The 13,083-nt window shown below is 39.1% G+C and overlaps 1 protein-coding gene across 1 annotated transcript in view; it reads right to left on the bottom strand.

Annotated features, from left to right (window-relative positions):
* Positions 1-13,083, bottom strand: part of DMBT1 (deleted in malignant brain tumors 1) — a 152,996-nt gene that overhangs the window by 98,937 nt on the left and 40,976 nt on the right. Inside the window, exons 5-12 of the mRNA XM_083505310.1 lie at positions 7,050-7,079; positions 6,873-6,893; positions 6,727-6,756; positions 3,477-3,788; positions 2,252-2,557; positions 1,043-1,072; positions 872-892; positions 726-755 (exon numbers count right to left, since the gene is read on the bottom strand). Of these exons, the coding sequence (XP_083361436.1) occupies positions 726-755; positions 872-892; positions 1,043-1,072; positions 2,252-2,557; positions 3,477-3,788; positions 6,727-6,756; positions 6,873-6,893; positions 7,050-7,079 (780 nt within the window). The remainder of the gene's footprint in view (positions 1-725; positions 756-871; positions 893-1,042; positions 1,073-2,251; positions 2,558-3,476; positions 3,789-6,726; positions 6,757-6,872; positions 6,894-7,049; positions 7,080-13,083) is intronic.

The raw sequence follows: 13,083 nt of genomic DNA on the forward strand, positions 1-13,083 counted from the left end.
GGGGCTAGAATACTTAACATGACAGAATTTTGTGAGATAACCAGCACCATATAACTAACATGCTTTCAGATGCTGTGGGAAGAGGGGAATATTTTGGAATTCACTTGGGAAAACATATTTTAAAGTTCTAACAGTCTATACTTACATACTTCATTTTGCTGCTTATTTTGTGATTTCAAATATTTTTTGGGGGGGTTCTCTCACAAAAGACTACTTGCCCCAAACTTGGATCTTGGCATCCAAGGAATTCTCCTTTTGTACCTTTCTCCGCTTGCCAACCAACAAAAATTGTTCATTCTAATTTTAATTCGGTCGTACTCTGGAAAAACACCTTTGAATGATCCAACTGCCAGTCAATATCTTTCATGTAAAGCTACTAAGGTAAAGATTATAGCCATAATTATCTCCTTGTCTACCAACAAGCAACCATGCTAATCTCAAGACAAGACTTGAGGCACAGAGTTATAAACAATGGGATAAAAATAAAATGGAAGTCAAGGAAATCTCTGGAGGAGATTTGTGCATAATTCTCCTGATGGAGGCAGTCAATGACTGCCACAAACAGATCATGTTCTTTAAAACATTCACACCACCTAATTTCCAGGTTTCTCATTATCAGATGCTCTCCAGGAGAAACCTATTCTTTGATGTACATACTCAGGACTGTACATACTCAGGACTAGGATTTAGCACTTTATTATGAAGAAGATTAGAAGCCCCCTTACCAGCTGGAGTAGGCTCTTCTGAAGTTAGTTCTTGAAGGGGAACAAAATAACAGAGTAAGAGAAATTGTGAAGTAAATTAAAATGTCACTAAAATAAAAATGGTGTTTTGAAGTGATGCGTTTAAATATGTAGCAGATTTTCCTTACCAGTTGTTTGCACTTCTGGGGCTGTTTATTGCAAAAGATAGGAAAAACAAGAATTAAGAACAACATTACTGAAAATCCCAGCTTTTGTAGCAATGAATTTTGTTTTAAGTCATCTAATACATATTATGTATTATGTAGCAGATTTAAAAATAAATAGCATATTTTCCTTACCGGAAGTTTGCGGGAATTCTGTGGTTGATACTTTGAAAAGATAGGAATATAGGAAAAACAAGCGTTAAGAGCAACATTACTGAAAATCCCAGCTTTTGTAGCTGTGAATTTTGTTCTAATACTAAGTCATCTAATACATATTATGTATTATGTAGCAGATTTAAAAATAAATAGCATATTTTCCTTAACGGAAGTTTGTGGGAATTCTGTGGTTAATGATTTGAAGAAAAAAAAAACACAATTCAGAGCAGCATTACAATTAAAACCATGGGGGGGAAGTAGCGCTGGCAGTGAATTTTGTTTTAATATCAAATGATCTTACAAGTATACAGCATTTGCTTGTAAATGAATGGTGAATTGTTGAAAATGAAGCGGGGGGGGGAGAACAAACAAAATGAATATAAAAACAATATGTCCTTCAACCATATCTATGGTCCCTGGGATGGTGTCCCTGGGGCCATAGGAAGCACTGGGTCTTTCTCACCAAGGGTGGAAAGAGCTGTCCAGCCTTGAAGAGGACCATCAGGTCCCTCCTCCTCAGTGCCAAGCATCTTGTCCTATCAATATGGAGCAAAGGGTTTCAGATGAAGATGCAAAAAGTTCCCATTCATACCACATTTACCCATGTTAGGGAGGATCCAACGCGTTTCCATCCAGAAGGATTCAATGCATTTCCAGTCACTAACATGCCCCCAAACTGGGGAGGTAACTACATCAGTTCCAATCTCCTCATCAAAATGTCATTCCATTCCCTCCCTCCATTTAATACACTTTTCCTATTTCTACATTTAAACACTCCAAGATCCAGTCAATCCAGATTAAATGAGAAGGTAATATGGGAGTGGCTGCATTTTGATGTAGACTATGCCATGCGGATGCTGTGTGAAACTCAAATGCATGAGCAGTAGCAAGTCCACAGTAAACAGCCTTGCGAAAAGTCCCAATGCCACTTTCTGCAGCAGCTCCCTGGTTCTTCAGATGTAATCTCTCCCAGCACCACCTGGAGGTGCTGTGCACCAAATTTGGGACCTTTGCATGCAAACATGTGCTGAGCCACTCAGCCGTGGCCTTCCCACAGTGAACATGGCTCTCTGAAGACAAGCAGAGGCCAAAGCAGGCACCCCCCGCAACTGACTTCACGTTACAAGGTGGCTATAATCACAGACTGAGATTTGTATTCTCAGGACCCACCCTATTCCCTAGGAGTACCTGAGCAAATGACACTGGCATCTTCATGATGACCACAGTCATGTGTTCCCCAACCTCTGTGAGAACACTGAAGCAGGGAAGATTCGCTTCCTGTGCACTGCACATTGTCCAGGAGGATGTTGCCCGAGCCTGGACCAAAATGGGCATTTCCTGGTGCTGACTGAGCTGGTCCACATCCAAGCTCTCTGCAGACGACGTGTGCATGATTGAGATTCCAAATGTCATCACAGACTGTTCCCCAGTTGCCATTATGATATACCTCAAGGCGACCTTCACATCTGTTGCCTCCATTAACCAATCTCAAGGCTATGGAAATATTTAAATATTTACAAAGGTATTTCTTATTGTCAAACAAGTCAAAAATATGTTGATTATTTCCTTTTCCCACCATTAAGATCAACCCAATTGCACAGTGAAAGAAAATAAAGACTCAATAGACATTAACAGTGCATATTGTACATTGTTCTATTAGATGGCACTGGGGATAGTTGCTTTGAATTAGAGATGACTTACTGGCGGCTCTCGACACTGTTGGACTCCAACCCCTATGAGCCCCAGCCAGCATGGTCAGTAGCCAGGGATGATGGAAACTGTAGTTTAACAACACCTAGAAGGCTATATTTTAGCCACCCCTGCTTTAAATACTTCCTCCCCCCAAAAAAATTTTTTTCAGGAAAGCCAGGAAAGTTGAGGGACATAGCTTGGTAATATCCTACACCTGCAATTCTCTGTTTCCCACTCCTTCTACTGACCAACTGAGCAGAGGCTTTTTGATTCCTGGAACTTGAGTGCAAGAAGCCTTGGTTCTCACTGAAACTTTGTGGGAAGTTAAAGCAACAAACAGAGCATACACACTCTTTAAAAAACCACTTAGTGCTGCCAGCAGTGTGCCACTGGAACCCCAGAGGGTTTCAGCTCCCTTTGACAAGCGCAATTCACAGAAGATTCCAGGGCCAGGCAGAAGACAGGGTGTGATAACTTTTTGGACTTTGTGAAGGCAGCTACCAAGAGCTTTTCTATTGCATTAAATGTCTTGGAATGGGGAGAATTTTGCCAATGCAGCAGACTAAGGACTATTTTTGCATTTGGGATTGTTTTAAATAATTCAAAGGTACTATTTTGATGGGGGTTTTTTGTTTTGCAACACCCATTTCCTTACAGAAATCCAGACAGATTCCGAAACTGAATTCCTTTCATAAGGACAGCTAGAGTTATTATGTAATACCTGAGCAAATGACACTGGCATCTTCATGATGACCACAGTTGTGTGTTCCCCAACCTCTGTGAGAACACTGAAGCAGGGAAGATTCGCTTCCTGTGCACTGTACATCATCCAGGAGGATGTTGCCTGAGCCTGGACCAAAACGGGCACTTCCTGGTGCTGACAGAGCTGGTCCACATCCAAGCTCTCTGCAGACCACACGTGCATGATTCAGGTTCCAAATATCATCACAGACTGTTCCCCAGTTGCCATTATGATATACTTCAAGGCGACCTTCACATCTGTTTCTTCCATTAACTAATCGCAAGGAACGTTCTTTGGAATATGCAAAAAATAAATATTATATAAACAAGACAATGAAACACTACATTGGAAAACTGGTCAACACAATGAGCACTCAGTACTACTGCATGGAAATTTCGTTCCATAAAACAGATTTGACTGCATTAGGCCCCTATATTTTAATCCCAAAGATTTTGAGATTCTAGTCCACCAAAAAGCAAAGATATTTGGCTGTAAGGAAAAGAAATGTATGACTTCCAAGGTTACCTGCTGTATCGTAATAGGCAAAAATGCCACACTTGGGATGAGAAAAAGTAAGAGGGAGTCACCCACCAGTCTGCTCATACCTGCACATCATCAATATATTTGAATTTTCAAAAGCAGGTAAGATTTCCCCAAATTAAGGATGAAACTAACAACATCTATATTGAGAATAGCTTGTATGATTTGATGGAGTCTTAAATACTCAAGTCAGCTTCATGTGTTCCTTTGCACCAAATTCTTCCCATCATTAACTAGCAACTTGTAAGGTCAGCATAGAGAAGGGGAACAAGAAAGAGCAAGAATGTTTAGAATTTAAGCCATATTACCTGATACACTTAAACAAATTTCATTAAACAGGAACAGCCAGGTAAAGATAAGGAAGGAACTCATTTTTGCCAGATTGCCTTCTAAGTTGATTAAGCATGCACCAGAATATATAGGAATGAAAATTGAAAGGGCATGCCATGCAATTTGACATTTTTAGTTTATCTCATTATAGTTGGACAGAGGGCTACTGTCTAATGGTATTTATGCTGTCAAGGCATTGCTTATAGTAATGCTACACTTTGTTATTCTATTTTTTTAAAAATCCATTTCCTGGTACCAAGACATGGAGTATTGTTCAATTCTTGTAATGAAAAGATAATAATCACTTGCGCCAATTGAAATGCAATGCACATATTGGCAGAAAGTATTGTTGTCATTAAACGCTGCTGTGGTCCTTCATTTACCCTGGCATGAGACATGAAAAAGGCCTTTGATAGGTTGTGATGGAAGTTCTTGTACAGCACAATGCAACTGGACCTACTATTTCAGTACCTACCATTACAATTATCCAGATCCATTTACTTTTGTCTGTGATCATCATCTAAGGCCCTTCTTCATGTGCCTCCTCCACAAGAGGTCTGGAGAGTGGCAACATGAGAACAGACTTTTTCTGTGATGGCTCCCCATTTGCCAAATTCTCTCCCCAGGAATGCTTGCCTAGCACCTTCATTACCTATCTTTAGACGCCAGGCAAAACATTCTTCTTTCCCCAGGCCTTAGCTAATTAAATAATCTATGGCCTTTAAAACTGTGTGTGTGTGTGTGTGTGTGTGTGTGTGTGTGTGTGTGTGTGTGGAGGTATTGTGTTGTTTGTTACTATGTTATGTACTTTTGTGGGTTTATATTGTAATCCTCCATGTGTGCCTCGGATGAAGGGCAATATAGAAATTTAATAAATAAATAAATAACCTTGGAACAAATTTTCATTCTGTCTGATTTCATGTGATACTATGTTTATAGTCATAGAGCTATGTTGTGGGATTTGAACTCTTGTTACCAGAAAGAAAGGCAAAGGAATATGCTATCGTATCTTTTTGTATTTGTGCTGTGAACTTTGCTTGTCAAAGATTGCCACCCCTTGCTGTTTAGTGGGGATGAATTTGCCACACATTCCTTCTCAGAAGAAAACACACATTGGTCTCTCCCATAGACATGAGATTTAGGGGATCATATAGGCAGAAGTTCCCAATAGGAGCAGAATAATCAGGCTGCTATTTAAGCCTGTGGCATCCCCTCCACTTCCTTCTTCTCTTTTGCAGTGCTCACCCTCCCTCCATCTACAGTGTGGGTGGGGTTGTGTTTTTTGCTAGTCTCTCTTTCTGGGAGCTAAATATAATTTTGGGGGTAAGTCCCTGATTTCTCCTTGAAACTCTCCTTTTTCACCCACCCTGTAGGGTTATTTGATTTGCTGCTAATGTATGTACTTATTTGGTCTGTTTGGAATTTAGTGTGGGCAGGTAAGGGAATTTTAAAACTCCATTGGCAGGCACTCTGAGGCATTATGGGGAGAAGGGGCATTTTGAGTCTCCTCAGCAGCTTCCAACTTCAAGAGTCCCTTGGGCTGCCCTTTAGGCCTGGCCTGTGAATCTTGGTGAATACTGGACCGTGGGCCCCAGGTATGCATGTTGAGTAGTCATTGCCAAGACTCACATAGCATGGAGGAAGAATTTTATTCCAATTCCTGGCCAGAGAGTCACAGAATGCAGTTGTTTGCATGCCCCTGTGGAGTGGAGTAATGCTTTCCTTTGTTGTTGTTCAGTCGTTGTCCGACTCTTCGTGACCCCATGGACCAGAGCATGCCAGGCACCTCTGTCCTCCACTACCTCCTGCATGCTTTCCTTATACACATTAATTATAACCCATCTGCCCACAGTTACATAATTTGGTTATTGTTTGACAGATTTTGAATAAATATGACCTTTTCAGCATTACTCTTGTCTCTCAAGTCTTCTTCCAGAGTGTGTTTATAAATGTTTATAGCAAGGACATACCTTTGCTGGTTTGACATTTATTGAACTGTGGATGTTAACAGTAACTGGAAAATTTCCTCAGCATGTTAACTGCTTCAAATTAATGCCAGCAAAGTGCCTCAATTGTTTTACAAATTTGAACACTTAACCTGTTTATATAGGTCAGAAAAGAACTAACCAATGCAGAGGTATCAATGCTAATCAAAACTGTACAGCGCATAGCCTATAAAGCAGTGTGACTTTGAGTGCCACAAACAGATCATGTTCTTTAAAACATACACAGCACCTAATTTCCAGGTTTCTCATTATCAGATGCTCTCCAGGAGAAACCTATTCTTTGATATTTGCATGTACATACTCAGGACTAGGATTTAGCACTTTATTATGAAGAATATTAGAAGCCCCCTTACCAGCTGGAGTAGGCTCTTCTGAAGTTAGTTCTTGAAGGGGAACAAAATAACAGAGTAAGAGAAATTGCGAAGTAAATTAAAATGTCACTAAAATAAAAATGGTGTTTTGAAGTGATGCTTTTAAATATGTAGCAGATTTTCCTTACCAGTTGTTTGCACTTCTGGGGCTGTTTATTGCAAAAGATAGGAAAAACAAGAATTAAGAGCAACATTACTGAAAACCCCAGCTTTTGTGGCAATGAATTTTGTTTTAATACTAAGTCATCTAATACATAGTATGTATTATGTAGCAGATTTTTAAAGAAGTAGCAGATTTGCCTTACCAGTAGTTTGTGGGAATTCTGTGGTTAATACTATGAAAAGATAGGAATATAGGAAAAACAAGAATTAAGAGCAACATTACTGTAAATCCCAGCTTTTGTTTTTGTTTTTTATAAGATATTTATTAAAATTTTCAAAGTATTACAAAGTAAAAATAAAAATAAAAATAAAAAAATACAAAATAAAAATGGTTAAAAACAACTCATTCTTTCCATTACTTATTTTTCATTAGCTTATTTCCTGGACCTCCTCACGCCTCCCTTTTTTGTATTCCAGTTCAGTTTGTTGGTTCAGCAAATCCTTACCCTCTTTATTTATCCTAATCATTAATCTTAAAATATTATAACGTTAAATTTTTGCCTATTGATAATCCATTTTTCATATTCCCTTATAGTATTACAGCTGAAAACCACTTAATTTCTATCCAACATCATTCTAACATTCATTAATTTTACAATATTTCTGTAGATAGTCTTTAAATTTCTTCCAAGCTTCTTCCATCGACTCTTCTCCCTGGTCTCAGATTCTGCCAGTCATTTCCGCCAGTTCCATGTAGTCCATCACCTTCATCTGCCTTTGTAAATTCCAGCTTTTGTAGCAGTGAATTTTGTTTTAATACTAAGTCATCTAATACGTAGTATGTATTATGTAGCAGAATTTTAAATAAGTAGCATATTTTCCTTACCGGTAGTTTGCGGGAATTCTGTGGTTAATACTATGAAAAGATAAGAATACAGGAATAACAGAATTAAGAGCAACAATACTGAAAATCCTAGCTTTTGTAGCAGTGAATTTCCATATCATTTTGCAATTATTATTCTTTTAAAAAAACACCATGAAAATTCATCTCATTTTAATGTTTATTCTCTTTCACTAATATATGCATTTTCCTTGCACAATTGGCCCTAGAATATTGCTTGACTGAGTTTACAAGCTTGAGTTTATATGCCGCTTCTCCATAATGAGCTGTGCCTAAAACAAGTTACAGCAAGCATTCAAAACATCAAAAAATATAAGAAACACAGCATGGCAGTAAATTTAGAAATGACAAAAATCAACAATATGCCAAACACAAAATTTGTTCAATATTACACACAAAAAAACCCCAACAATGTGGATTGAAGTACATAAGGACAAATTGAGTAGATTCAACTTTAAATGTGAGCTGGATTAACCCCCCCGCCACCAAAAAAATATACTGCATTTGAAAAAACAAAATCCCCAATGGTGTGCTCAAAGGAGCTCTTATATATACAACTGTCCTCACATATACCCTTATGTGGAAGTGATACATTATTTGTCATAGTAGACATGTATGGGACTGTGCCCCCTGCCATTATATCTAATAGTCCCTCATCATCAGAAATATGTCCACATCGATACTCTCCCAAGTATCTTCTGCTCATACCTGCACATAATCAAGATATTATCATATCAGAAGCAGGCAGGATTTTGCCCAATTTAGGATGACCCTGACAATGCCTCTGTTGAGAATATCATGTGTTTTGAAGGAGTCATAAATACTCAAGTCAGCTTCATGTGTTCCTTTGCAACAAATTCTTCCCATAATCAACTAGCAATTTGTAAGGTCAGCACAGAGAAGGGGAACAAGAAAGAGCAAGAGCAAGAATGTTTAGAATTTTAGCCATATTACCTGATGCACTTAAACATATTTCATTAAACAGGAACAGCCAAGTAAAGATCAGGAAGGAACTCATTTTTGCCAGATTGCCTTTTATGTCGATTAAACATGCACCAGTATATATAGGATTAAGAAGTGAAAGGGTGTGCTATGGAATTTTATACTTTATCTCATTATAGCAGGACAGTCAATGTTTTAACAAAAAGATACCACTTCTGTCAATTCATATGCAATGCAAATATTAGCTAAATTATTGACTTTGGCATGAGATATGAAAAAAGGCCTTTGATGTGGTGAAAGTTCTTGTACGTCACAAGGCAATTGGACCTAATATTGCAGAACCTACTGTTCATACATTATTATTTATTATTCCATATCTCTTTGTTAGGAGTTAACCTCCTTCCATCAGGCCTGTAAGACAGAGCTATTCCACCTGGCCTTTAGTTTGAATTCAGCCTGATCTTTTATTTCCCTTCTCTTCCCTCCCCCTCTCCTTTTATGAAGATTACTCGCTCTGAGACCCCACAGCTAATTCTCTTGCTGGCCCAAGTAGGACCAATTCAGTCAACTAGCCCTGGGGATTATCTAATACAGTGGTACCTCGAGTTACATACGCTTCAGGTTACACACTCCGCTTAACCCAGAAAGGTTAAGAACTTTGCTTCAGGATAAGAACAGAAATCGGGCTCTGGCAGCGCGGCAGCAGCAGGAGGCCCCATTAGCTAAAGGGGTGCTTCAGGTTAAGAACAGTTTCAGGTTAAGAACAGACCTCCGGAACAAATTAAGTACTTAAGCCGAGGTACCACTGTACTTATTTCCCCTAAATTGATTTTTGATTTTTATTGTTATTCATGTTTTTATACTGCGTTTTATGCTGCTTTTACAATTAAGTGTTTTAAATTTGTTGTTAGCCACCCTGAGCCCGGTTTTTGAACAGGGAAGGGCGGGGTATAAATAAATTATTATTATTATTATTATTATTATTATTATTATTATTATTATTATTAGAGAACAGTAGATGGAGAGTTTAATTTGCTGTTAGGTATACTCTGGTTTGGACGCAAGTGGTGCTGTGGTCTATACCACAGAGCCTAGGGTTTGCCGATCAGAAGGTCGGCGGTTTGAATTCCCCTGACGGGGTGAGCTCCCGTAGCTCTGTGCCAGCTCCTGCCAATCTAGCAGTTCGAAAGCACGCGAAAATGCAAGTAGATAAATAGGGAAGGTTAACAGTGTTTCCGTGCGCTGCTCTAGTTCGCCAGAAGTGGCTTAGTTATGCTGGCCACATGACCCGGAAAAACTGACAAACGTCGGCTCCCTCGACCAGTAAAGCGAGATGAGCGTTGCAACCCCAGAGTTGTCCACGACTGGACTTAACAGTCAGAGGTCCCTTTACCTTTACCTTATACTCCAATTTAAAATATACAGTTATTATATACACGACAGCATCTGGATGATTAAGGGTGGAGGCGCTTCACTATATAGTTCAATTACAGTGTTGCAGCAAACCCAACAAAGAATCTTTTGGCAGCTTATAGTCCAAATTTATTATGGTACAAACCTCTAGGACTTTGGTCCAGTTCATCAGATGCATGAAATGTTAGCCTGAGTTGCAGGTATACACCCACATACCAACACACACAGAGACACAGACACCCCCACCCACCCACATGGTTGGAGGAGGGATTGAAAACAGTACAACAGAAGGTCCAGTGAATACAATGAAATTGGGTTACACTTCAGAATGTATGGAATCATCAACTAATTAAGAAAACAAGGTGGCCTATGTGCTGCTCTCTTGCCATGAATGAATATGTATGAGTTGTATCGCTCCAGCGGGAAGGTAAACAGCGTTTCCGTGCGCTGCTCTGGTTCGCCAGAAGCGGCTTAGTCATGCTGGCCACATGACCCAGAAGCTGTATGCCAGCTCCCTCGGCCAATAAAGCGAGATGAGCACCGCAACCCCAGAGTCAGTCACGACTGGACCTAATGGTCAGGGGTCCCTTTACCTTATCTTACTAGAATTCAATGACAAACAGATTCCATGTTTCAATCAATCTAGTACACATTCTTCAATATCTCTTTTATAATAAGTAGGTTTTGTCATATACATTATATCCCCTACATTTCAAATTTATTGGTATGACTAGTCTAGCTACAGTGACCATCGCTGTCAAAAACTCCCAAACCTTCATTTTAAAAAGGACGACTAGCTATCCTGCCATCACAAATCTTATGTCTCTACTACAGTCCTTCTTTTCATCACAGAAGGTCAGAATATGGCACCAATAGTGGCTAGAGGTGCTAGTACAGCTCTAGGACTTTATTTAATAGATTACACCTGGCTTTGATAGTGTTATCTGTAATCTGTAATCGATTACGTCCTTCCTTCAAAGTCTTTAACATCCTCCTAAACACCCACACAGCTGGCTTTTATAATCCTTATCAGTATTTTGTAATGGATTACATCTGACTTTTATCATTTTATGTGTATTCTGTAATAGATTATATACTTCCTTCAAAGTTTATGACACCCTCCTGAATGAAAACAGCCACCGGCTTTTATAATCTTATCTGTACTCTGTAAGAAGCCTAGGGCTTTGCTATATTCAACATTGAAATGCTTGACTTGAAAGTTAAATACATAAAGCAAGTTGGCTTAACAATAGGATTCAATATCATCCAGATGAAGAAGACATAATATTTTTGCCTTGGTGTTTTGTACAGTTTACAGTATGTTCCATCTAGATTTTGTCCAGGGCCAGCACCAAATACAAAGGTGATGTTTGCTCCTGGCAAGAGCAACTAAAAAAAATTAATAATAAATAAAAATGGCCAGCTTTCAGATGAAATTGCAGTTCAACTACACTCTTTCCACTTCAGAGACCACAGGTATGTGTCAGGCACAAATGATACTTCTGAAAAGCTTTCTTTTACAAAATACAATGAAGCATACTGATAGAAAATATTCTTTTTTTGTTGTTTCTCTTTTCCAGTGCTTAGCACCAAAAAAATGCAGAGGACACAGTAGGTAATGCAGTAGGGAAAGTAAGACAAAGAAAATCTTGTTACTGCTGCTGCACAGAATCCAAATGGTTGCACAATGTACCAAGGTTCTTAAATTTCAGAACATAGTAAGCTTATTAAAGTGGACCACATTGCACTTGCTCTGATAAATAGTTCATCACTGTACACCAAGACCTTAATGCTTATTGTTAGTGCTATAAATTGAAACTCCTGCTAATAAACTTCCATGAATTTGTGTACAGTGGCCTGCGGCATTATGTGAAGTAAAGTTAAAGGCACACCCTATGAACTGTTAAATAAATAAAAAAAGGGGGAAAGTATTTAGCTTCAGAATAATTGCACCATAAATTCCCAGTCATCCCCAATATGCTCAAACGTTGGTGTTTATTTGCAGGGCTTGGTGTTGTGCTGCCAATAAAGCTCAAAGTGCCATTGTACACAGGACAGATGGTCCTGCGAAGGGCAACAGAAAAGGCTGCTCTGTTTGTTTCTGCAGCAGATATTTTGAGGCACAGAATATGAAACGTTAGCTAAAGTAATGAAAGACATCAGAAAACATGGCAGTGCCACACAAAGACATGCAATCGCAGTATACCCAAACTTTGGTATTTATTGCCAGACATATATTCCTATATGCCCCAGTGCATAGGGGGATAGTTTCTCCTATATTGATTATATTGTTGAATGTGATGTTGCCTCTTTTGCTAGTTAAGTGTTGTTTGGGGGGCAGATTTGAATGAGGAATTTGAGAAGGACTTCTGGAACGACATATGGTCTACTTAAACATTTTCTTTGGTTCTGGCAAGTATTAGAGAAAACTAATTGAAACAGTGCATAGATAGTACTATGCACATCCGAATGAACAATTGGCTTCATTGGCAGAACTGTGGAACTGCCAGAATCTACTGGCATCTCTGGTGGTCTTGCCTTTACATTAGTGCATTCTGAATGTGAGTTTTGGCAGAAATCGGAGTGGTTATTGGCCATGCTCTAGATCCAGATCCGAAACTCTGCCTTGTCTTCATATCTGTGGGAACCTTATTAGATTCCTCTTGGTTGCTGCTAGATTGGCCATCCCTCAGGGCTGGAAGGAAGTCACATCCATTACACTGGAAGTTGGTATAGAAAAGCCTTGTACACAGTGGTTTCAGAAAAGTTTACTCGCCACCTAAAGGTACTGAGAAGTGATGTTAAGATAGAGGACTTTGCTGCCATCTGGTGGACCTTTGTTACACACATGAACAAGCAACATTTGAGATTCCTTAAGGTAAAGGGACCCCTGACCATTAGGTCCAGTCGTGGCTGACTCTGGGGTTGCGTTGCTCATCCTTATTCCTGTAAAATATGACTTTATTTGGATATACTTCTAA

The sequence above is a fragment of the Podarcis liolepis genome (genome assembly GCF_965112155.1).
Source record: "Podarcis liolepis genome assembly, chromosome: 5".
NCBI classification, from domain to species: Eukaryota; Metazoa; Chordata; class Lepidosauria; order Squamata; family Lacertidae; genus Podarcis; species Podarcis liolepis.